This window comes from Trichosurus vulpecula, chromosome 6 (assembly GCF_011100635.1).
Source record: "Trichosurus vulpecula isolate mTriVul1 chromosome 6, mTriVul1.pri, whole genome shotgun sequence".
In the NCBI taxonomy this organism is placed as follows: Eukaryota; Metazoa; Chordata; class Mammalia; order Diprotodontia; family Phalangeridae; genus Trichosurus; species Trichosurus vulpecula.
The window spans coordinates 58,592,085-58,616,975 of NC_050578.1; the positions used below are offsets into that span (position 1 = coordinate 58,592,085).

General features: G+C 36.6%; 1 protein-coding gene across 4 annotated transcripts in view; it reads left to right on the forward strand.

Annotated features, from left to right (window-relative positions):
• Positions 1–24,891, forward strand: part of LOC118854471 (PDZ and LIM domain protein 5-like) — a 133,921-nt gene that overhangs the window by 94,950 nt on the left and 14,080 nt on the right. For 2 of the 4 annotated variants that reach the window (XM_036764832.1, XM_036764833.1), the window contains exons 4-5: positions 21,119–21,161; positions 23,165–23,586. In XM_036764832.1, the coding sequence (XP_036620727.1) occupies positions 21,119–21,161; positions 23,165–23,586 (465 nt within the window). The remainder of the gene's footprint in view (positions 1–21,118; positions 21,162–23,164; positions 23,587–24,891) is intronic. The other 2 variants (XM_036764834.1, XM_036764836.1) reach the window with 2 other exon arrangements.

Consider the following 24,891-nt stretch of genomic DNA (forward strand, 5'->3'; position numbering starts at 1 on the left):
TTAGAGAGAAGAGGTCCAAGAACAGAATCTTAGGAAATCTTTAGAGGTCAGGAAGAGGAGGCAGTGAAGAAGAGAGAAAGGAGTATATAACTGGCCTCAAAAAATGAAGAATCAAGAATGTGTTATACCTGAAACCAAGGGAAAGAGAATATATTGAAGGAGAGGGATTAGTTAACCATTTCAAGTACTTTTAAAACGCCTGTGTTGAATTCCAAAGAGAATTTGGTAATGAATAAGTCTTTTGGGATTGTTGAAAGAATAATTTTAAATGGTGGCTAGAATGGAAGTCAAGATTGCAAGGAGTTGAGATGAAAGTGAGAGATATTGGGTTTAATCAATCAATAAAGAAATATTTTGTCATTGTTCGTTCATTTTAATTGTGTCTGACTCTTCATGACCCCATTCAGGATTTTCTCAGCAAAGATACTGGAATGGTTTGCCATTTTCTTCTCCAGCTCATTTTACAGATGAGGAAACTGAGGCAAACAGGGTAAAGTGACTTGCCCAGGGTCACATACCTAGTAAGTCTCTGAGGCTAGGTTTGAACTCAGGAAGATGAGTCTTCCTGACTTAAGGCCTGGCACTTTATCCACTGCGTGACTATGTAGCGGTGAACAAATATCTGTTGAATGCCTAATATGTGCTAGGCATTGGGGATACAAGAATGAAGCAAACCTTATTCACAAGGAGCTTACATTCAAATGAAGGAGATAAAAGTACTCTGTATGTATAAATTTAGTGTAAATAAAAAGTGATTAATATAAATATATACAAACTATTTAAATACTAAGTGGTTTGGGAAGAAGAACAAATGCCAGTAGCTGGGGAAATCAGGATGATTCCATGCAGATGTTTCTTGAGCTATGTCCTAAAGGAAGAGAGAAGTGGAGTGAGAGAGTACTTTCCGGTTATGTGGAACGGCTAGACTGTGGTGTGCAGGAAGCCAAGTGGGGGTTAGCTTAGCTGGATCACAGTATTCAGAAGAGGGAAGCAATGTCCAATAAGACTAGAAAGATAGTATGGAACTATATTCAGAAGGGCTCCAAAGATAGTAGGGAACCATGTTTTGAAGGGCTTGAAACTAGAGTCCACAATTCATCCTAGAGGCAGTGGGAGCCGCTGAAGTTGACTGTATGATCTCTCCCTTTTCTGAATGCACTATTGATAATTGTTATTAATTGTGTATGCATCTTAACCCTTTCTATCCTAAGCTGCTGATGCTCTCACCCCACATTTATCCCTCTACATTATGGGCATTAGAGACTCAGTGCCCCCCATGATCTGGAAATTCATGTAAATTTTTTGGCCTTCCCTTCATACCAGAGAAGTCTGAATTGTTTCTCCTTTTATGGGGTGTCTATAGTACCTTACAGTAAAATTTGGGTTAAGTATTTGGTTGTAGGTACTATGTTGTCTGCAGTTTTGGGAAAATTTCCCCGAAATTCCCATTTAATTTCTCATGCCAACTGGCAACATATTGAAACCTTGATTGGGAAAGTCATGATGTGGAAGGGATAACTGTATTTATGCTTACACCTTCATGTCTTCTCTACTTAGACTGTATGCTTCTCAAGGGAGGAACTGTCTCACTTCTGTTTTTGCTTCCTCAGGGCATAGCAGTTCCTGGATCATAGTAGGCTAAGCTTATTAAATGCTTGATGATTGATAATAAGGGCAGACATTGTACCTTATGTATCTCTGTGTATGAAAGAAGTCATAGTCAGAGAGGCAGATTTAGTCTTGATTGTAGGAAAAACTTCTTAATGTCAGAGTTGCTCAAAAGTGGAGTGAGTTTATAGACAACTTTTTTACAGATGTTTAAATGTTCATGAAAGGGAGGAGAAAGGTGGATAATCATTTCCAATACACCAGGGGAGGTCATTCATGCCTTAGGTATCCTGTGGTGAATTCTTCTATGATAAAGAGTACTTTTTTATAGCCAATGGTCTCACTATAACTTATTCATTTTCTAAGCTTGGATTTTCACACGTTGCCCTTTTACAAATGGGGCATACCTGTAATTAGGCATAATTACTGGAAAAATCTTTGTCTGTGAAATTAAAGTTAGTTTTCATTTTTAACTCATTAGCCTATAAATGCAACATTAATTGGAATTATTAGTTGAAAAACCAAAAAAAAATTGTCCTCCCACTTCTTTCCATCTTTCTGCTTTTAGGAGGTAATTTTTGGTGAGCTACCCAGCTTAAGCAGCTTGAAAAATTTAAATCAAAGTACCTTTTAAGGGCACATTATAGCAATTGTGCCAACCTTGGGAAAATTACATAACCTTGCTTAGCCACAGTTTTCTCATCTGTAAAATGAGAGGTTTGGAGTAAATTATCTCTAGGCTACGTTCCCACTCTAAAACTCTATGATTGTGAATTTTAATTAACCAAAATAAAATACAAATGCATCTCATGTGACCTTGTGTGGACTACGTTGATTCTCGTGATTTATTTTGTAATTAAATTTAATTTTTCAAATATAGTCTCATTATGCTTCCTCTGTGCTACTTCAAATTAGATTTGAGTTAATTTAATTTTGTTTATTTTATAATCACTACCATGCTTAGTAAATATTAATGCAGTAGTTTCTATAGATAGAAACTTAAAAGTCAGCATATGGCTGTTAATTAATTTTAATTATTTCCTATTCTTAACAGTCAGAATTAAATTGAAGGCAGAGGTTTGCTTTTGCTTGCATGATCCGATCTCAAGCAGAAAGCTTATGATGGTTATACAATTTCATTAGACTCAATTTGATGTAATACAGCCTATCCATTCTAAAGGCCCATAAAAGTTCCAGACAGCATCAATTTGTTTTTTAACAGGAAAAGCAAAAGCCCAGTAAATCACTCTGCAGTCATGGTATCCCATGTTTGTTGGCAGGAAAAATAGAAATAAGGCTTCTTTATAATTTACTTCCAAGTAATAGTTTGTTATCTTTTTACTGTTTTTTCATTTCCAAAGTTTCTCAGGATTGGGGGGGGCGGAGAAAAGGGGAAAATAAATTTACATAATAACTTTGTTATGTATTTAAAAGGAATAGCAAGTTGTACATAATAGATTTGCAGTTTTATGGGCAATCATCTTGGAAATGCTTGTTTTATTCCATGAATTAAAAATAAAAAGTTTAAAAAGAAAATAAGGTATTTTCATTTAAAAATATATAGAGTTAATGTTTATGTAATAGCATTGTGAAAAACTGCTATCAAATCTTAAATTAATTGTGAAAAAATTAATTATAATCATGCTGATTGGAGCATTAACATGGCAATCAGGGATCTTTTATTGGATTGGCAACTGTTTCATAGCTTTTTGATTCTAAACCCAAAGGAGAGAAGGAGGGAGGCAGGGAGGCAGGGAGGGGAGCACATATCATGAACAAATCTCGTCTTTGTTTTCTCTTTCTGTCCATTGGATCTAACATGTGAGCCCATATATATATTTCTGTTGCCCTCTGCATTTTCATAATATTTGTATTAATAAACTTATTCTTCTATTTGGACTTAAGAGAGATGGTGACCTTTCCCAGATTACAACAGAACATCTTTGATATGTTGGAAAGGAAAGCTTATATGCATATATGCCTGAAGTCTTTTTTTTTTTTTAATTAGACCTGTCTACTGTGGTGCTGACTTGTGGACTTGGAGTCATGTCTGGGTTTAAGTCTAAGCTCTGCTACTGAATACTGTAGAACCTTGGGTTTGGGATAACTCATCATGCTTCTCCAGGCCTCATTTTCAGAGAAACTATAATTTAATCTATTGCTCACATTATGGGATTATGGGGAATATGCTTTAGCACTACGTAAACATGAGTTATTATTTTTAATAGCCTAGGTCACCAGGAGCAAAACACTTTTGCTCCAAGCATTTATAAAGTACCTACTGTATGCCAGATACTATGCTAAGAATTTTACAAATATTATCCTACTTGATCCTCAGAACCTTGGGAGATAGTTTCTTAATATTATCTGTGTTTTACAGTTGAAGAAACTAAGGCAAGCAGAGCTTAAGTGACTTTCCCAAGTTCACACACCTAGTAAGTAATAGAGATATAATTTGTATTATTTAGCTTATAGAGAGGTGTTGGGTGGATCAAAGGCAGTAATGTCTTCAGTACTTTGTAAACCAAAAGGCTGTTTGATAACCAGATTCTGATCATAATTATCATTACCATATCTAGCAAGATGGGGGACAAGTCCTGAGATTTCATTAATGATAGCTAGCATTTACGTACCGCTTTAAGGTTTGCAGACCACTTTAGAAATATCTCATTTTATCCTCACAATAACTCTGAAAGGTAGGTGCTCTGCTTTCCCATTTCACAGATGAGAAAACTGAGGCAAAGGCGAGGTTAAGTAACTTGCCCAGCATCACATGGCTAAGTATCAGAATTTAAATAGCAGTCTTCCTGACTTCAGGTCCCACGCTCTCTATTGTCTGGCAGTTCCATGTGTGAAAACTCCCTCCCCCAATGCAGATCAGCAACCCATCAGCAAAGTATCTTAGAGAGGTGCTTTGGGCACTGAGAGGTTGAGTAATCTGCCCACAGTCACACGGCCTGAGTTAGGAATTGAATTCCACATTCTGGATTCCTGAATCAGGGGCTTATTCTCTATCCACTACACCGTGATGCTTCTCATTGCTCTTAGCATGCTCCAACAGAGAAGCCTTCTACATCCCTGTTGCTCTACATTCATACTTAGAAGCAAGCTCACATACTTATCCTCTTGTTTCATTCTTCTGGATATCTGGAAGCACTCTTCCCTAGAGAACAGTAGTGCATGTCTTGCATCGTTTTCCTGGGAGCCCTACAGTTATGTCTGTGTGTGACCAATGTCGTTCTGTGGAACAATTTCCCTAGAAAACAGTAAATCAGGCATATGTTAAATTTCAGCTTTACCTGAAAGACATCTGGAAACATGACTGAAGCAGCTAACTTTTAAGACGTGGTACGTGTTGAAACAGGAAGAAAACTTGTGATGAAAGTGTCATTTCTCTCCAAATACAAATTCCAATATTAATTGAGGTATGCAGCAAACCCATAGCGTGGGGTGTGGACCATACTCACAGTTGTTGTTGTGCTAGGTAATAATTATGTTTGAATACTATCTGTAGCATACTGTTGTAACCATTTGCATATTAAGAGGGAAGGAAATATATTATAGATATAAGAATATTGTTGGCTTTAGATGGGTTTTGCCTATATTAGTTTTTACATTGAACTCTTTTCTGTTCCTTCATGTATAAGATGGGTGTGACAAACGAGTTATTATCGTTACAATTTTTATTAATGGTAATTTAAAAAAATAGTGACCCATAGTTACCAGAAGTACTTTAGAGAGGAGATTGTGTTTTCTTGATGATAACAGTCCAGGAATCTCCAAAGTGGGCATGTGTCCCAGGGGATGCATGAGATGATCCACTGGAGCATGTGTGTGTTTTAAAAAATTAGAATTGAGGAGGGAAGCCCAGCTGTTCATGATGTTTGCAATCACTCCCTGCCTGCCTTAACTACCCTCTTGTCCTGTCTGTGCTCCTCCTGGGACAAGAGGACAGCTGGGCAGATGCTAGCAGCAGGCTAGCATCCCAACCTGGCTTGCCCAGCTCTATCCCCTCTTCCCAAGGCTCACCTACACAACAGTTCATACTTTATTTATGTTCCTTGGCCCAGGCATCTCATGCTTCCCAGCTCTCTTAAGTCATTATGCTTTCAAACAATGGGGACCCAAGCTCAGACTTAAAGGAACTACCACCAGATTTGAGGGGCCATAGCTGCTGCTTCTGCCGCCACCAGTATCTTGGTGTTGAAGAACTCAAACCACTCTTCAAATCTCTAACCCTGCTCCCAAGAAATCCTCCAATGAGCTTGGTAGCAAATTCGGAAGGCCATCTACCATGAAGAAACCAGAGATCCACCCAGGCATTTTCCCAACAGCTGCCTTCCCTCCCTTCTCCCATCACTGGGGACCTGATCTTAGAAACCACTCCTCCCTCACCTTCTCCCCCAATCAGGAAAGATTGAAATTGACTAATTCCACTATAAACCTTTGAATAGTTTGTGGATGTGAAAAATGGGTATCCTGATGCAATCTTACAGCCAACAGTCCTTTCTTATTTGGATCTGTGTTTCTTTGAAAGGTATTTTCTATGTTATGGTGGCCACTTATACCAGGTATTGAAATTTACTGAACTTAGAAACAAGCTTTCAAATTGCTGGATTACAAAGTGTTAGATCAGAAATTCTTTAACCTTTTTTTGTGACATGGAGCCCTTTGGTAATCAGGTGAAGCCTATAGACCTCTTCTCAGACTCATGTTTTTAAATACATTAAATAAAATATTTAGGACTACAGGAAGCCAACTATATTGAATTATAGCTATCAAAATATTTTTTTAAAAAATAGGTTCAAAGACTGGAGGTTATAACCCCTTTTTAAAAATGAAACATTCAATCCCATTGCTCTCACTGAAAAGTTTGGGGGTTCTTTTGACAGCAAAAAAGATTTTTGGTCACTCTTAAAAATTTAAAAACTATTTTTAACATACCACTTCACTTTGTCTCATCCTTTCAAAATTTCAAATGTCCACATATGTTTTATCATGTATATGTATATAATATTATTACAGGAGTACATGTATGTAATTTATTAACAAATATATGCAGATTAGGGTTCATGCTCAAACTTTTTTCAGTGATAGTTGTATGCAATCAAAAAATTTGGGAGCTATTGTGAAATTACAAATAAATGTTATTAATCACTGAACTGGGCAGCTAGGTAGCACAGTGCATAGAGTGCCAGGAAGATTCATCTTCCTGAGTTCAGATCTGACCTCAAATACTTACTGCCTGACCTTGGGCAAGTCTCTTAACCCTATTTGCCTCAGTTTCCTCATCTATAAAATGAGCTGGAGAAGGAAATAGCAAACTACTCTAGTATCTTTGCCAAGAAAACTCCAAATGGTGCAAAGATCAGACATAATGGAAACAAGTCACAGCCCTTGCATTTGAAAAGTTTATATACTTCTGGGGGAATAAGCCATCTATCCCAGTATGATTTAAGGTACACTGCCATGATGACAAAGGGAAAATCCAAGGAAAGAGGCAGTAGAGTTATACATATCTTAACCTGGCAGATACCTGTGATATCTATCTCGGGGGAATTTTAACCATTGTGTGGATGATTGCTGCCTCCTGCCTCTCTCTTTTCTAACTACCAGAATGATTACATTCTAATTCTGGCCAAGTTCTAGGGATGCTAGACAGTATTCCTCCAAGCTTTGGATCCTCCCTAGTAAATAGCAAGTATTCTCCATGTGATTGTAAATTGAGACTGTATTTTATATTCTCTAAGGCCATTGGGGGTAATACTGAATCTGCACATGATTTAGCATGGGGATGGTAAGCCAGATCCAGTCACATTTCAGCACAGATGTACCCTCCAGGGAAGGTCTGGTGCTTTGAATTAGATTCACTAGTTGTTTTGAAACAAACCAAAACATCTATCTGAGTTGGCCCTAAATCCGATCATGGTAGAGAATATGATATTCGCAAATTAGATTGACCACTTGGGTGAATTGACAACCCTGCTGTGTTAAATTATTTTTTAAAACTTCTTTAAAAAGTTTTATCATCTTTTTCATTTTTCCCATCACCTACATTTTTCTATGTAACCCTTTCTCTCCCCCTCCTAGAGAGCTGTCCGTTACAACAAAGAATATCAAAGGGCAAAAAAAGTTCAGCAAAACTAAGCAATACATTGCTTTCCCTACAATTTGTACATCCTTAGTCCCCACCTTTGCAAAAAAGGGAGAGAAAATTAATTTCTTACTGTTGTATTTGTCTTATTGTTATATGCTAAGCTATCTCTCTAAATATAAATACCTCCCCCCACACACACACACGTACATATACACACATATACACAAAATGTATCTGAGGCCCAACATATTTGCTTCAAAAATGTTTGGTAATTCAGGGCTTGTTACCAAGGGTCAAATGTCACACTGCTAATACAATAAATTACTAAGGAAAATAACAAATTGACTCTTCGGTCATGGTCAAAGTTTCTTAATGAAAACGAGCCCCATATATCATTACACTTGAAAGATAATGTAGGAACTCAATGTTTTTACATGAAACTGGGGAAAGTGAAATACTAAAAAAGGAGAAAGATAATGTATTATTCTGAAAGGGCAGTGGATTTGTAATCAGAGCACCTTAGTTTTTGAATACTGGGGCCATCCCTAACTTGTGATGGTCTAATAGGTGAATCACTTAACCTCTCTGGGCCTCGATTTCCTCGTGTAAAAAGAAATGGTTGAATTAGTTGATTTCTAGTCCTTTAAAGCTCTAAACTCTGAGATCCTACAATTTGCAGAGTCTGAGTTGAAAGTGTCCTAAAGGTGATTTAAATAAATAGTTGTGCCAGTTTTCAAGAGCTACATAAATGTCCATTTTTATCTGGATAGGTTTGAGGCACAGATATCTACGAGAGACTAAGATAAGTACATGAGTTGGTTGCCGGCCAAAGAGTTCACCAGCCAAAGGAACAAGCTAAAGATTAGGTAGTCAAAATACAGAAAGTATAGACTTGGTTCAGATTGAAACTGCTTTGGAGGAGCTTAGGTCATTTTAATTTCATGCATCCATTCAGCTAGCAATTACAAAGTTCTTGTTGAGGTTCAAGGCATTGTGCTTTAGACTTGGGATTTAAAGGTGAAAGGAAGACAGACCTACTCTTCCCAGCTCTTCCATGCTGCTGGGGTTGGGGTAGGGATATAACAATTAAACGGGTCAATTTAACACAGTTTGAGGAAGGATAGAGCACTCAAAACCACGCGAGTTAGGAAAGGTGGTGAGATCTGAATTGATCCTTGAAGGAAACTTCCAGAAGTGTGCTTATTCTTTCTGCTCATGCCTTGTTTGGCCCAGCAAACAATGCTTCCTGTTAATTCAGCCCCCTTGCTCAGTTTCAGTGACATATTGATGGGCGCAGCTGAGGCCTTACAGTGAATAAAAAGTTTATTATGCCATAAGTATTTCCTCTGTAAAGAGACATTGGTTGTCTTATCCTGTTTCTTCATGAACCAGACATGACTCAAGGTTGCATATGGATCTGGCAAATGATTATGCTTCTGGTATCTGAGGACTAGCCTACACAACTTCAGAGAAACTCATCATGAGAAGGCTGGCCATTGGGTTAGAAATATTTTTAGCCAGGAGTTCATGATAATTAGCTAAACTGGAGGGATTGCAGTCTACATTTTAGGAATATCTCCACTAGCTACATCATGGGTCCTTTGCAGTTTTGCAGAATTTAATAAAAACACAAAGGTATTATTAGTCTGACTTCAACCTCCTTTGGTTATGTGACCAGTGGGAGGATCATTGGGTCAAAAGGAATAGATAGTTCTGTCACTTGTATATTTCTAAACTGAAATCCAGACCTGTTGAACCAATGCATAGCTCCATCAACAGCGTAGTATCTTTCCATAGCCCCCTAATATTAACTTCCTATCTCTTGTCATCTTTGCTGGTTTACATGGTAGATATAAGGTGAAATTTGAGACATGTTTATTTCTCTTTCTCTTAGTGATTTGGAGCATATTTTCATTATGGTAATTTATAGTTGGCAATTTTTTGGAAAACTGCTTGTGTTCTTTGACTGTCTACCTACTGGGGATAGGATTTTGGTTTGTTATAGGGAAATTTGGGTTATTTACAGAAACTTTGTAATTTCCCAAAGGAAATTCAGGTTGCCTTCTATCTCCTGTTTAATCATGGACCCAGTTTCTTGTCCGTTTACAATCTCTTCTCACCTGTGCCTTCTGAGAGAAGCCTTTGTTTCTTTCAAAAGTGCTCAAACACCACCTTCTGTGTGCATCTTTTTCTGATCCCCTCAGTTGCTAGCACCATCCTTCCCCCCAAAATTTACCTTTTTTATTTTGTCTCCCCTAATATAGAGAAGACATTTATTAAGGACTCATTACGTGCCCTCCTTTAGGGCAACACTTGTCTCGTTTTCCTCTTCATATCTTCAATGCCTAGTACTGTGCCTGGCACATAATAAGCCCTTAATAAATACTTCATGTATCTTGGTTCAGAAGAGAACAGGAGATTTAGAGGAAAATATACACAAGGAACCCATTTTTAGAAGTAGCATCTTGAATTTGTTATACACTTATAAAACAAAAATAAAATATAAGTTGTAAACAATGTTGAGTCACAATTTCATAACAATCTGCTTTCTGCTCTTTGGATATGAAAAGATAAAGTTTGTCATGTTAAGAATAATGAAAAAATTAAGTAAAAAGTATCATTGAATTCATAAATGCTCTTTGTCATCCTGGATTTTTTCAGAATCATTGGATTCAAGTAGTACAACTACTACTACATGTAGGTTCAGAAGGTATTATTCCTAAAATTTCTGGAAATTTATTGATTTTCTAAAACCAAATCATATCATCATAACTCTGGAAGTCATCTCATCCAAAGCCTTCATTTTGCTGATGAAGAAACTGAGGCCCTACGTGGTTAAATAACTTGCCTACAGTCATCAAAGTGAGAACATCAACACATTTTTCTTTTCAGCATTGTCCTGGTAACTAAGTGTTGGGATTGGGTAGGAGGGCAAATCTCCTGTTACTCATATATAAAAAGAAAACACTCTTTAACAATTGCCAGGCATTCTGTAAGTACCTAGGAGACATTTTGTAGTTGTCTCTGTTTAGAGTCTAACATGGCAACTCATGTTCATAACCTTTCAATGTATAACTGTGCTCTTGCACAAGGAAAGGGAACAAATCTTTATTTATTAAGTTGAATAAGTAAAGTGGCTATCCCAATTAATGTTTTTTTTAATTTTTGCTTTAGCAATAAGCTACAAATGATAATATCATTTATACTAGCAAGAAATCAAAACCAAAGAGTGTCCCATGACCCCTACCTTCCTTGCTGTACAGCTAAACTCTCCCTAATTACCAAGTTAGGCGTTTCATACTCAACACCGACTTGTCTATCCTTCATGCTGTATCTCACCATTTACTCCATCCTTTTCTACGTGCCTGAGTATTTTTCAAGAGGAAGTTATCTCCTCTCTTTCTGGGCCAAAAGCTTATCCCACTGGTATTTATATATTTGAAGCATGGCGGAGAGTAGGTGGGGGGAGAAGAAGTAGATGACAGAGAATGAATGGGAATAGGTAGAGGAACATAGGCCTTGCAGAATACTTGCACATACTGTTTTAGCCCCTCTCTCCTCAATCCAGCCTCCTTCCAAGTTATCCCTGAAGAATGTGGGCCTTAAGCCTACACCAGTTCATGGACCAGGACACAGCTGTGAAAACCTATGAGCCTCTTCATTCAAAGAGACACATTTGGAATTATGACCTCCATTTTCCCAACTATTCCAATATGAACAAGAACCATTGAGATTTTCATAGCAGGAAAGAGAGCCAATAAAGTGAAGCAGAAATATATAACCATTGATCCCCCTCTTGTTTGTCTATCTCCCTGAACCACTTAGCTGGAAGAGAAGACCTTTTAAGAAAAATAGTAAGATATGTTAGAGCTGGGTCCCTCTCGAGTTGATGTTGTCACGGAAGGCCAAGAAGAGAATCACAATGTGTTAATAAGGTATTACACTGATGATAGAGATGAGAACAGGCTCAGATCCTTTTGTGAGGTATGTCAAAATTAGATAGGTTTCCTTGGGGAGCTAGTGATTTTTTGGTCACTGGATATTTTTAAATACAACTTCTACCTTATCTGTGCTATTGTAGAGGGATGTTGCCACTCAGGTACAAAGTACAAGTGATTTCTGAGGTCCCTTCTACATGATTCTAGGATATGGCATATCTAACAAAACCAGAGTTTGAAGTACACCCACAAGTAGTCTTTGTTAAGAAAGGGCTTTTTTATTTAACATTGAGTGGAATGGAGCTTTATTGATTCTTATTCTTCTATGACTCTATTACATGTAGTTTGGGTTCTGGTTTCTTAGAGTTGACTTTTTTTTTCTATATTTGTGCTTTTGGAAGACTATCTGATTAAGTTCTGCTACAAAATTTTTAGCTATCCAGTGGATTGTTATAAATAAGACATAAAAATTACCTTTTTCCCTTGTGTTGGGGTTTGGAAGATACGTGTAATTTATTTGTGACTTTCCTTCCATGTGACCTGTTTCCTTATGGATAAATTATATTTCCAACTTTTAGCACACTGTGCCATGCACAATAAACATTTGTTGAATGAAATTGACAAATTCAAATCAGGAAAGGCAAGAAAAAGTCCAGCGGGAGCATACTGAAATTCAACTACACACGATTCAACAGACCAAATCTGGGTCAGAAACTTGAAGAGCTCAGACAAGGAGGGCAGTGAACAGATATCTCCCAAAAACTTGTATTTCCCTAAACTGAGCTGTGAAAATGGCGGGATATAAAAAAGAGAACCTCAGGCCAGACATTCTCCCTCTAGAAGTGAATAGAGCCCGATACTAGTATAAAGTCTAAAGTCAAAAAGTGGGTTGGAAGAATGAGCAAACATAAAAGGTACCTGACCACAAAGAGCTAATATGGTGACCAGGGGTGGGTATAAGGGGTGATTGGAATATGATATTCTGAAAGCAAAGGACTAGGGTTATAGCCAAGAATGACCTATTCAGAAAAACTGAGGATAAAAAAATGGATATTGAGTGAAATATGTCTTTTAAGCATTCCTGATGAAAAGTCCAGAGCTGAATGGAAAATTTGACATTTAAATATATGATTCAGGGACATAAAAAGATGAACATGAGAAGAATTGTAATGGACAAAGTTAAACTGTTTACATTCTTATATGGGTAGAGTAAATCTTCATTCTTTAGCATTGGATTCATTAGTTTCCAATTAATCTTTAATCTATGTTCCAAAGGCCCTTTATTGAATGTAGTTTTTATTGCATTATGTCCCAAAAAGGTACATTTAATATTTTTGCTTTTCTGTATTTGTTTGTGAGGTTTTTATGCTCTAATACATTGTCAGTTTTTTTTTTTTTGAGGGTGTCACATACAGCTGAGAAACAGGTATACTACTTTCTATTCCCTTTCAGTATTATCCAGAGGTCTATCAGCTCTAATTTTTCTATGATTCTACTCATCTCTTTAACTTCTTTCTTATTTATTTTATGGTTAGATTTATCTAAGTCTGAGAGGTGTAAATTGAGGTTCCCCCACTAGTATAATTTTACTATTTCCTCCTGTAATTCATGTAACTTTTCCTTCAAAAATTAGGATCCTATGCCATTTGGTGCTTACATGTTAGTATTGACAAAGAAAGAAAATGATCCTGGATGAGATTTCTCTTAGATTAAGAATATTGGGTAGAAGATTAAACTATAGGTGAAAATTTTCAGTTAGTACAATCTGGATTATTGACAATAATCCAGATTGTATTGCTGCCCAACCTTAACAAGAAAAGTTGGTAAAGTTTGTCCATATGGAACACCATTGATGTCAAGGCTTATAGTATTCTGAAAAAAAAACATAGTTCCGCAATGTTTTCTTTTGAGATGAAATCTTAAAATTTGGATATAATGAGTTAATTAAAATGTAATTATTGTTAAATTATTAAAATTAAAAATATGAACATAATGAGTCAAATCAGCTGAGTTATCTCTGTTTTAGTGGACCCATTTTCTCTTAAGGAAGATGGCAGTTACCAGTTTAGGGAGGAGACCTAGGGAAAACCCTTCTGTTTCCTCACCCAAGATTCACCTTTTGGGCAAGGTTCCTAAGTGGTTAACAAGGAGAATTGATGCTTTAAAAAAATACCTAAACCTAATACTTTTTTCCTGAATTTTCTGCACCAAAAAATGCATTTCTGCATGCACAGCAGAAAGTTGTATATGAAATAATTAATCTATACAGATTTTTTAAAAATACAAATAAATTCTACACATTACTTTCAAAAAAGTATTTTGGGGGCAGCTAGGTGGCACAATGAGTAGAGCACAGGCCCTAGAGTCAGGAGGACCCGAGTTCAAATTTGGCCTCAGACACCTGACATACTCACCAGCTGTGTGACCTTGGGCAAGTCTCTTAACCCCAATTTCCCTGCCTTCCCCCCTCCAAAGAGAGAGAGAGAGAGAGAGAGAGAGAGAGAGAGAGAGAGAGAGAGAGAGAGAGAGGGAGAGAGGAAATTGGCCTGCTTGATCTGTAGTCCCTTCTAATAACCTTTCTTCTTTTCTCTTCTTTGAATTAAGAATTGCTTCTCGGTCATCATTTCCCATCACATTCACATTTCCCAGGCCACAGTCCTCCACCATGACTTCTCTACTATGCCCCAAAAACCTCTTCTTACTGGAAGATCACATCAGACCTAGATTTTATACCATGGAGGTAGTCTGTGCCCCCGGGAGGCCTCTTCATCTGCTTGGATTACTCCTCCCAGAATTTTCATGTAACAAAGATGCCCAGACCAGCCATCTGTTCATTTCTCACCAGGCTGTACCCCTCTTCACTCCTCCATTACTCCTCCCTCAACCCCCTTTCAGCTTCCTTTTATGTATTGACTTCTCCATTAGAATGTTATCCCCTTTGAGGGCAGGGACTGTCTTTTTTTTTTCCTATGTATTTATATACCCAGTACTTGGCACAGTGCCTAACACCTTAATAATGGTACTTAATAAATGTGTGTCTAGTGACTGACTGCCCATCAGCCAATTGTGGTCATCAGGAAGAAGCTTTCCTATCACAGAATCATAGATTGAGAGCAGAAAAGGAACTCTATAGTTCATCATATTTGGCCCTATCATTTTACAGATGACAAAATGCAGGTCTAGGGAGGATAAGTAACTTGTCCAAGGTTACATAGATAGTGTCCAAGCCAAGGTTTGAATCAGATGCCAGGTTCCCGTCCTCCCAGTTCAGCATCTTATCCATTACACCATGTTCCTGGGGTGGGGTACCTCTGGCCTCGAGGCCACATGTGGCCTTCTAGGTCCTTGGGTGTGGCCTTTTGACTGAGTCCAGGTTTTACAGAACAAATCCTTTTATTAAGGGGATTTGTTCTGTGAAGTTTGGATTCAGTCAAAGGGCCCTAGAATAGAGCAGCAGGTACTAGGTACACTTGGGGTGAATCTAGTCTTCTGTCCTCCCTGTTTTAAGATTTTTCATAAGGAAAGGGACCCCTGCCCATGATGTAAAACTGAGTGAATCCCTTCTTCCCTTTCTACCATAGATTCATGCCAGTTAATTTTCTTCCTTATCACAGGGAGGAAAATTAACCCCACTATTCCTTTTAGGAAGAAGTCTAACAGAAGGAACTTTGTGTCTATTCAAAGCAGCAATATCATATTAATTCTATAATGCTTTCTGGTTTATATTTTCCTCACATCAGCTTTGTCAGATAACAACAGTACAAGTGTTACCGTTGCCATTTTATCATAGACTCATAGATAGCAGGAAGGGATCTTAGAGGTCATTTAGCCCAACCACCTCATTTTACACATGAGAAACCTGAGGTACTGATGGGTTTATTGCCTTACCTAGTATCACATAGACAGTTAAGTGTCAGGCCAGGATTCAAACTGAGGTCTTCTCACTCCAAGCCCAGCACATGTGGCATCAGGTCATACTTCTTCTTACTATTTATTCATATTAGAAGAGCCTATTACTCTTTAGATTTCTAAATAACCAAAAACAAAGCATTTTTTCCTGAGGTGTAATTTATAAATAAGAAATATAATATGTAATCTCTACATGTGTTCAGTTATTTGAAATATATATATACATATATGTGTATATGTATATATATAAAACCACATTCAACATTTCCATAAAAAGAGGTCTCATGAAGATACTTTAAAACGATTCTCACTGCTCACTCTGGTTCTCTTTTACCCTCCCTCAGAGTTGCTTTGTTGTTGTGAATTGACAACTTTGCAATTAAAGTGATTAATGTTGTACCCTGGTGTTTATGGGGCCTGAGGTCATTAGTCCCAGAACTGGATGTTCTGTGGGAAACTGCAATGTGGAGCCTCTCTGCAGAGGGGGAGCCAGAGTCTTTCGGCTTCATGAATGATTGTTGACGTATATTATAGGTGTGCATGAATGAGAGAATAACCCACAGTGAACAATGTGAATAGCTTTCATCATCTAATTAGTGCTTGAGGTTCTTATTTCATTCACTGGGGCCTAAAGATATTTATTAAATATCTGCTAAAGAAATTTTGTTTGTGATAATATTGAATAGGGTGTAACGTTCAATACTTAAAAGCTCTAAAATATTGTTGGCATGAGCATTTCTTTTAATGATGCCAGATTGCAACTCCACTATTAAAAGATGGTATTTATTAGTTTTAAAATGTGACAATTTAATTGTCTCATAATTACAAGAATTGAGGCATACTACTCTTCAGCATTTTTGTATCACATCTTTGTTACAGCAATTATGTAATTATTTTTCTAAAAAATTATACTCAAATATGGAAAATGGGCACTGCAGATAAGATTTTTACTTTTGTTTTATGTTCTTTCACTTTTGGCCCATGAATTCACCCTCAGATTTCTAGTCCACAAAAGTTTTGTATTAGATTATTTTTGATCTCTTTCACTTCTAAAATCTTATACTCTGTCTCCATAAGGTCTGTGATCTAAGTAAGGCTACTTGGAAAGTACCGAGGATTTTTATTTTGGCTCCTTCTCTTATAAAGTCAATCACCTTTCAGAATAACACACCCCAGTCACACAGACAGCTTTGTTCTTTTAATTATGTGTGCTTGGGATAGTATTGGACTGAGGCACTGAGTATCTCAACATGATGACTAGCTCAAGCCCACTGGTTTTACATGAAGGAAAAGGAGTACAATAAGCAAATTGTTAAGCCCGTGGCTCAAAGCCATTTCTAGGACATTAGCTACTTTGAAATGCACACACTGAAAAAAATGACTTGTGAAGAACAGCATAGTAGAAAGGGAGTTATATACTTTTCAGTTGTTCACTTGTATATAAATGCAATTTGACTTGGTTTTTTTTAAAACCAGTGTTTTTTAATCTTTAAAATATCAATGCCTTTCCATTTGATTTTCATAAGATAAAGTAACATTCCTTGGATAAATGCCAAGCAAATCTTTTTTTTTTTTAAGAACTAGTTTTCTTTTTCTTATATCTCCCATATAACCTTTGAATCTTGAAAATGATCATTCTTTTCTGTTCATATACTAAGAACAGTATAGTATAATATATGTTCATATGCTATTCTCTTAGAGAATATAGTCCTGAAAAACTTATGCTTAATAACAGTTACTATTTGCCTTGTAAAGCCCTTAATAATCCAGCGCTAGACTCTATTCTTTTTGCGAGTTACTCTTCATACATTGTACATTCCAATTTTCTATTCTCTATGCACACATTCCATCTCCTATCTCTGGGCTTTTGCACAGGCTGGGCCCCACACCTGGAATACACTTCCTCTTCACTTCTACCTACTAGAATCCTTAGCTTTCTCTGAAGTCGAGCACAAATATTCCCCTATTGCTAGTGGCATGCCCCCAGAAACTAATTTCTATATATTTTATATTTAATTTTGCAAGGATCTTCTTTTTTTTTTTGTCTTTGCATCCATAGTGCCCTCTACATTTCTTGGCACATAGTAGGCCCTTTAAAAATTCTTTTTGAATGAAGGAAATGATAAATAAAGAAAATGCTCTTTAGGGGAGATTTCCAGAATTCTGTACTTTCCTCAATTCTGACTAACTCCAGACTTGATTAAATAAAGCATTTTTTTAACTTCATAGAAGATCTCTTAAAATGTCCATTTTTAACTAAATGAAGCCTAATTAATCACTCATTTTATATTATGATTTTTACGTCACTCTAAGTTTGCTACAATAAATAAATAAAAAACATTGTATAGGTTAAACCCTGGGAATTAAAATATAAAAATGAGACAGTCTCTCTCCCCAAAGATCTTACCTTCTTGTAGGGTGAAACAACATATAAGTAGAAGTGAATGGTGACTAGAGAAGGGTAATTTGGTTTGGGATATCACAGGGATGGTGAATGAAGCCCTAAAGAGGAGGTAGCTGCTTCCAGAAGCAATAGTCATATTGATTTGATTATTTCTTTTAAAGGAACAAGCAAAAAACAGGGTTAAGTGGGGTGTGGTAAGGAACGGATTGTGAGATGAGATATGAATAATGGTCTGGGGTCAGCTAGATAGAGTGGGACATGTGTGATCGTACTGGCTGACTTCACCCAGTCAGAAGAACATGCCCGAGGTCATGGTTCCAAAGCTGAGGGTGATAGCAAGCGTATCATAGGTACTGTAATGCTTCATAGGTCTCTAATATTGAGGGAAAGACTCTGTCTCTAAGATAGTCATCTTATGAAGTATTAATAGCTGATATTTAGCACCTTAAGGTTTGTAAAGAGTTTTACATACGGTATCTCATTTGATCCTGACAATTGTAAGGTAGGTGCTATTATTATTTCTATTTATAAGATGAAGAAACTAGTGTGGAGAGAGACACAGAGAGGGAAGGAAAATTGAAGTCCATAACTCTATACAGTAAGCCACATTGCCTCGGTATATGCCTACTGGAATTTATAATGGGAAGTGGGTTAGATTGGTTTAAAATATTTGATGGGCTATCATTTGGAAGAGGGTTTACAATATTCTCTGTGTTTTCTGAAGTAAGAATTAGGACTAACAAGTGAATTCCAGTGAGGCTGACTTTGGCTCAGTATAAGGAAGAACTTTTTATAATCAGAGTTGATCAGAAGTGGAATACACTTCCGTGTGTGGTTATGAACTGTCTTTGAAAATAGTCTGAGACCTGAAGAACCAAGCCAGCCCACAGGGATGGCACAGGAGGAATTTCTGTACAGAATAAAAATTTGCTCTAGATTATTTCTATCTTTTAAAATTTAAGAGTCTGTGGATGTCTTCAATAATCAGACTTGAAACAGAAACACAACATATCTGCTTTCAGTTATTTAAAAATCTCTATAAGTAAAATGATTTTCATTTACTTATTTAGTACAATTTGGGTATTTGTTCTGCAGGAGGATTATAGACAGGCCTATAAGATAATACAGTAATTCTAGATGTGCCAGAGGCCTTCAAAATCCTAATATCCAACCCCCTTATTACAAAAATAGTGAAAGGTAACACTCAATTTGAACTCTGGTCTGGGGACTCAAGTTCAGCAGTTCTTCCTCTGCAACACATGGTTTTTTTTTTATATTTGTCTTTATAATTCATTATTGTTGACTCTTGATTTTTCAGAAGGAACTCAATTTGGAGATTAAGATATATACATACATACATACATACATACATAAACATACATATACACATACACTCACAAACACACACACATATTTGTCAGAGAGCCATTCATTGTGTTGTGTGCTTATTTTTTAGCTTGAGGACTTAGATAAAAGTTCAAAAATAAATTTCTTCTTACATTTTGCTAAATTGTTATATAAGTATTCAAGTATCAATTTTAAAAGAGTTTATGATCTCTACTGTGGCATAGTCTCAGTCATCTCTTTGATAGTTTCAATGAGTGGATGATTTTGCGATTATATCTTATTGTGAAATTTCACTGAAAGGAAGATTCCACTGTTCTCCACCTCAATTTGTTTCATTTACTTGTTGCAATAAACTCAGAAGGTTAAAAAAAAAGTTGGCCTTCTAATAGTAAACATGGAAAGTTACGCCATTTTACGGAGGGTGAGTTTGTATTGCAGTAACAGAATGTTAGTTTAACATCTATTATGGCCACTTTCGGCTTAGCCAACTGTTCAGTTGGTGCCTGCCCTGCCCTAACCTGACTAATTAGCTGTCATTGAAAAATGTAAGTCCCTGCTGGAAATCTTTTAGAGTTCATTGTTCAGTGAAACTCTGAAAGACCCAAGTGAAAGGGCACATTAGGTTTGTTAGCCATCATGCATGTAAGATAGAATATTTCAGTCTCTTATTTGAAGCCACTGATCATTTAAAATTTAGTCATTCTGACATTTCTTAACTATGGCATGCAGTATCTCGCCTTAAGAAGATCATTCTCATTAAAACAGGACTTGCATCACATTTCCAGCAAAAGTTGGGTAAATAACTTTTTTAAGTGATTGTAACCTTTATAGCATTTTAGTGGCCTCATTTGAATCATATACTGTAACCAATAAGTAATCCCCACAGTAACAGAGGTGAGTCACAGCCAAAGATATGGACATCGTTTCTGTTGGACTTTGGACATTGTATGAGCTCTGGCCCTGTCTGCTAATGTACTCTCCTGGTCTTTTTTTTTTTTTTTTTTTTTTTTTTACTTTCAGATTAAAGTTAGCTTTTGTTTCCTGAACACAAACATCGTTTGATTGTATAGAGAGGTAGCTTATCACATGGCTAGAAGGAGGAAATAAATGTGCCAGGCTTGAAAAATTCCTCTGAGTTAATCTTTAAGGTAGAAAACTTACAAAGTGAATGCCCAAATTGGCTACTATAATCCAGCAATTAATCATCAAAGTCAAAATTAAATGAAAACTGAACGAGAACACAATGAATGCGTTGCGAGGTTGAGGGTACAGTGATTAAGGGTGCAGCTTGCATCTGAGTTTTCAAGGGAATACATTCTAAAATCCCTGCCAAACAGAGAACTATTTAAACACTTCACTTTATCTGAGATGGAGGAGACCTTAAGATAAGGTGTTAGCAAGAGATATGAGTGCCTGGTGTTATTTCTTGATTGAATGAGTCAAGGATCAGAGCTAACACCTATTGCTGAGACAAATTAATGTCAATTCAATTAAGCAAACATTTATCTTATTTCCAATTTCTTATTGATGTTTTTTATTTTTATCTTTTCTTCACATCTGATTATATTTCTTCCCCTAGTGAACTATCCCCTTGAATGAAGAATAATAGAGGTGGGAAAAGCAGTTCAATAAAACTAAACCAAGTGTCACCTAAGTCTGATAGAATATGCTATGTTCTACACCCTAGTCCCTTATCTCTGCACGGAAAGGAGGGAGATATCCATAACCACAAATCGAATATTGTATTCTGGGATACTTCTTCTGGAAAGAAATACAATGGTTTACAAAATCATTTCCTTCTTGTTTTTCTTCCAGAGCGTCTACCACACCAAAGCCTGAACCTGTTTCAGTTCAGAAGGTGAGTTTCTAATGAAAAAAGAGGAATGTAACCTTTAATGGTCTCTGTTGGGCAAGTCAGTTTTCAAGTACTCTCTCACTTAATCTCAGTGTCCAAGTTGGTCTCTCAGTATCGCTTTCCTGATACTTCCTTTAGAGGAAGTTTTCAGAGGCTTTGTTGTTAGTCTTGTTTCAATTATACACAGTTACCACCTTTCTTTATTGTGAGACTGACTTTTAAAGAATTCATGGCCTTATCCTCTTTGGAAAGGATGTATGAGTAAAGGTGACAGTAATGAATGTACATCCAAGATCTCGGCACAGACTCTTGAGGGACCCCTCGGAAGTCATTTGGGGGTAGTTTTTGTGTCCTAAAAAATGATTTCCACTTAGCCCTAATTCAGAGACATCTATCTATTCACTTACAAGACTTAACTTGTTACACTCCCCCTGCATTCCTACATTATAATTTTGTTAGTCTGAATATGAGTTACTCATTGCCCTATTTTATCTTCTTGCTGTCAGGCTCAATCATATGGCATCATCTTTTATTCTTTAAAAGAAATATATTGTATATGAAAGTAGTGTGGTACAGCACTCACTCCACCTTTGTCACATACTGGATATCACCCTGCACAAGTCAGTCACTTTAACCCTCAGTGGGCCCCAGGCCACTCCCTAAGACTCTAAGGTGCGGAGAGGGTACCATTCAGCAGTGATAGAATTTCCTTAATGATAATCCCTATACCAGTGAGATCATTGGTTCAGTTCCCCCTTTCCCAACAAAGTACTCTGTTTCTATATGGCTCACTCTTAAGTAACCTGATGTTTAGTCAAGAATGAAGGAAAATTAATTTTACTTTTTAAAAAATAGTTCCTTTCCCCATATATTAAATATGTGTTGATGTTATTTATTTTTAACTATAGTGATAGATTTCATTTTTATAAATGCTTCATTTCTGAATATATTCCTTTCTCCGGTGACCTCTCACTTTTAGGAAAGAATTTTAAAACGGAGGGAAAATCAGTTTTGAAAAACTAAATGAAGCATCACTTGAATTTAACAGCATGTTAATTTTTTTTTATTTTGTAAAGAAAGAAAGGAAAGGAAAATCCTTGATTCTATTTCTAAAGTATGACACAAACTAATTTTTTTAAGACAAGTGAAAAACATTAAAGTTCGAATTGAAATGATAAAAGGCCACACCAAATATCCGCATTTTGATACTAGTATGGAAACAGCATCATGCTTTTGAAAGCAGATAATCTATCATGTAAATATGGCATGTTAATGCCGGGGAAGTGAAAAAGTAGCATGAACCATTTCAAAAATTTGTTTCTTAGCCTAATGACTGTTTTGGTAACTCTTTGGTTAAAAGTCACTGGGCTGTGAAAATTTTTAAGTTAAACAGAAATAATGTGTTTTAAAATAAGGAATTAGGGATAATTAGGAATTAGAAATGGTATGTTTTAAAATAAGGAATTAAAAATATGCAATATGAAATACTACTATTTGCTCTGAGCTAATACAGCACCGTAGCGCACAGTGGAACTTATTATAAGAACAAATAAACTTGTAGATGCAATTGAATTTGAGAGGCTAGATTATTGATATACATATGTGGTTTACAAAAGCATTTTGTTGTTTGGGTGGGATTGGATAGGAGTTTATTCATTTGAAGCTTTGTATTATATTTAAATTTGTTATTTACTTTTGATGACTGTCATGCTGAATAAATTTTCCTGCTTAGTTGGCTAAATCCTCTACAGATGTCTTTAAGTTGATTAAAAAATATACGTATATATTTTTGTTTTGCATCTGTGTTATGCATGTTAGGATCCCTCATTATGCATGCTAAATTATATCCCCTGTTAATTTTTCACCAAGGCGTACACAGATGATGATTTGGCTGTTCACGTGAATGTACCTTGTTTTTAATATCAGCTGAATATTCTTTTCACTCAGTTATCTTTTGCATGTATTTGGTATGTTCTCTGTGTGTGTTTTATTTTTATTTTACATAGGGAGAACCCAAAGAAGTAGTTAAGCCTGTACCTATTACATCCTCTGCTGTGGCCAAAGTCACTTCCACATCCAACTTGGCCTACAATAAGGCACCACGGCCTTTTGGGGTTGTATCTTCTCCAAAAGTCACATCCATCCCATCACCATCATCTGCCTTCACCCCAGCTCATGCGACCTCTTCATCACATGCTTCCCCACCGCCACTGGCTGCTGTCACACCTCCCCCATTTGCTGCATCTGGACTGCATGCTAATGCCAAACCTAGCGCTGACCAGCCTTTACCTGCCTCAAGCTCTGTTAAAACTGCAGTTAATGTCCCATGGCAGCCCGCAGCCACGAGCCCGTATGCCAGCGACACTGCCCAGGAGCTAGCTGAGGGGCAGAGAAGAGGATCCCAGGCTGAGAATAAACAGCAAAATGGGTAGGTGGCTAATGGGCGCTTTCCCCGCTCTTGTTTTCAGGAAATTTAAGAAAGCACGATAAACCCCAAAACAGAAAATGCAACTGCTTCTTTTTTTTTTGTTTTCAGGGAAGGAGAAAATTGAGATACGAATTTTGTTTGCTTTGTTAAAAAAAGAAGAGTTTATGTGTATATAGCATTCACTTCAATGGCAAAATACATAATTGTGATTATGTATTGCAACATGCTATCTACTTCCTGACATATGGTGTAATGTTGTTTTTTCTTTCCCTCAGATACAAGCAGCTGGCACTTAAAATGCAAGGCAAATCTGGAAAAGGTTCTCTTAATACCCCCCTCTACCCCCCCAATCACCTACTTTCAGGTGATTATTAAGTAGGAATTTTCAGTGGCTTTACAGTGACCATCTAGCTCGTGGGTATTACTTAGAATTGAAGGAGGAATGAGGCATTTGTAATCAGGGCTTTAAGGGAGAGTAGCAACTCGCCAAAGTCCACATTTGACTAGAATCTATATATGCAGTAGTTTAGGCAAAAACATGATATCACTATAGGACGTTGAGGCTTTGCATTGGCATTTATTCTTTTTTATCCCAAAGGATGCTTTAAAAAAAAATACACAAATTGGATCTCAATGAAGATTTATTTTTTTAACTGACATCTTTTATTCTTATATCACCTTTATTTCCAAAAATATCTTGATTTGTCTCCTACATCTCCGTTATAACAAAGAATTATCAAAAAGGAAGGAAAAAAAAAGCAGCCCAGCAAATCTTTACACGTCAACCACATATGACATATATGTTCCATCCAGTGCATCTCTTATTCCAGGCCATGCTTGGTCACTATAATTTCATAGCACCGAATCTGTTAGCATTGCTCTTTCCATTTACATGGTTCTGGTCATTGTTTATATTGTTCTCCTGGCTGTGTCTTTCACTCTGCATCACTTCATAGAAGCCTTCAGTGAAGATTTTTTTCAGATCAGCTGGGACTCTTAGGACTTCACAATTAAAAAGAAAACAGATATTTGAAGATAATAATCACAAACTCTTGGTGACTTTTCAATGCATAGAGTACTTTTTTTAGTATTGGCTAAAAGTGGCAACTTTTTTTTATTTTTAACTTATTTTATTTATTTTAACTTATTTTTTTAAAATTTTTTTACTACATCCTTAGTCTTCAAATCGTCTGTCTCCTTTCCAGAAGTCTCTGTTGCTGGAGAAAGGTTGTTTTACTCTCCAGAGGTCAAAGAAATCCTGCTTTACCAAAACAGACCTTGTAAATTCATTTTGAGGAGATCCAT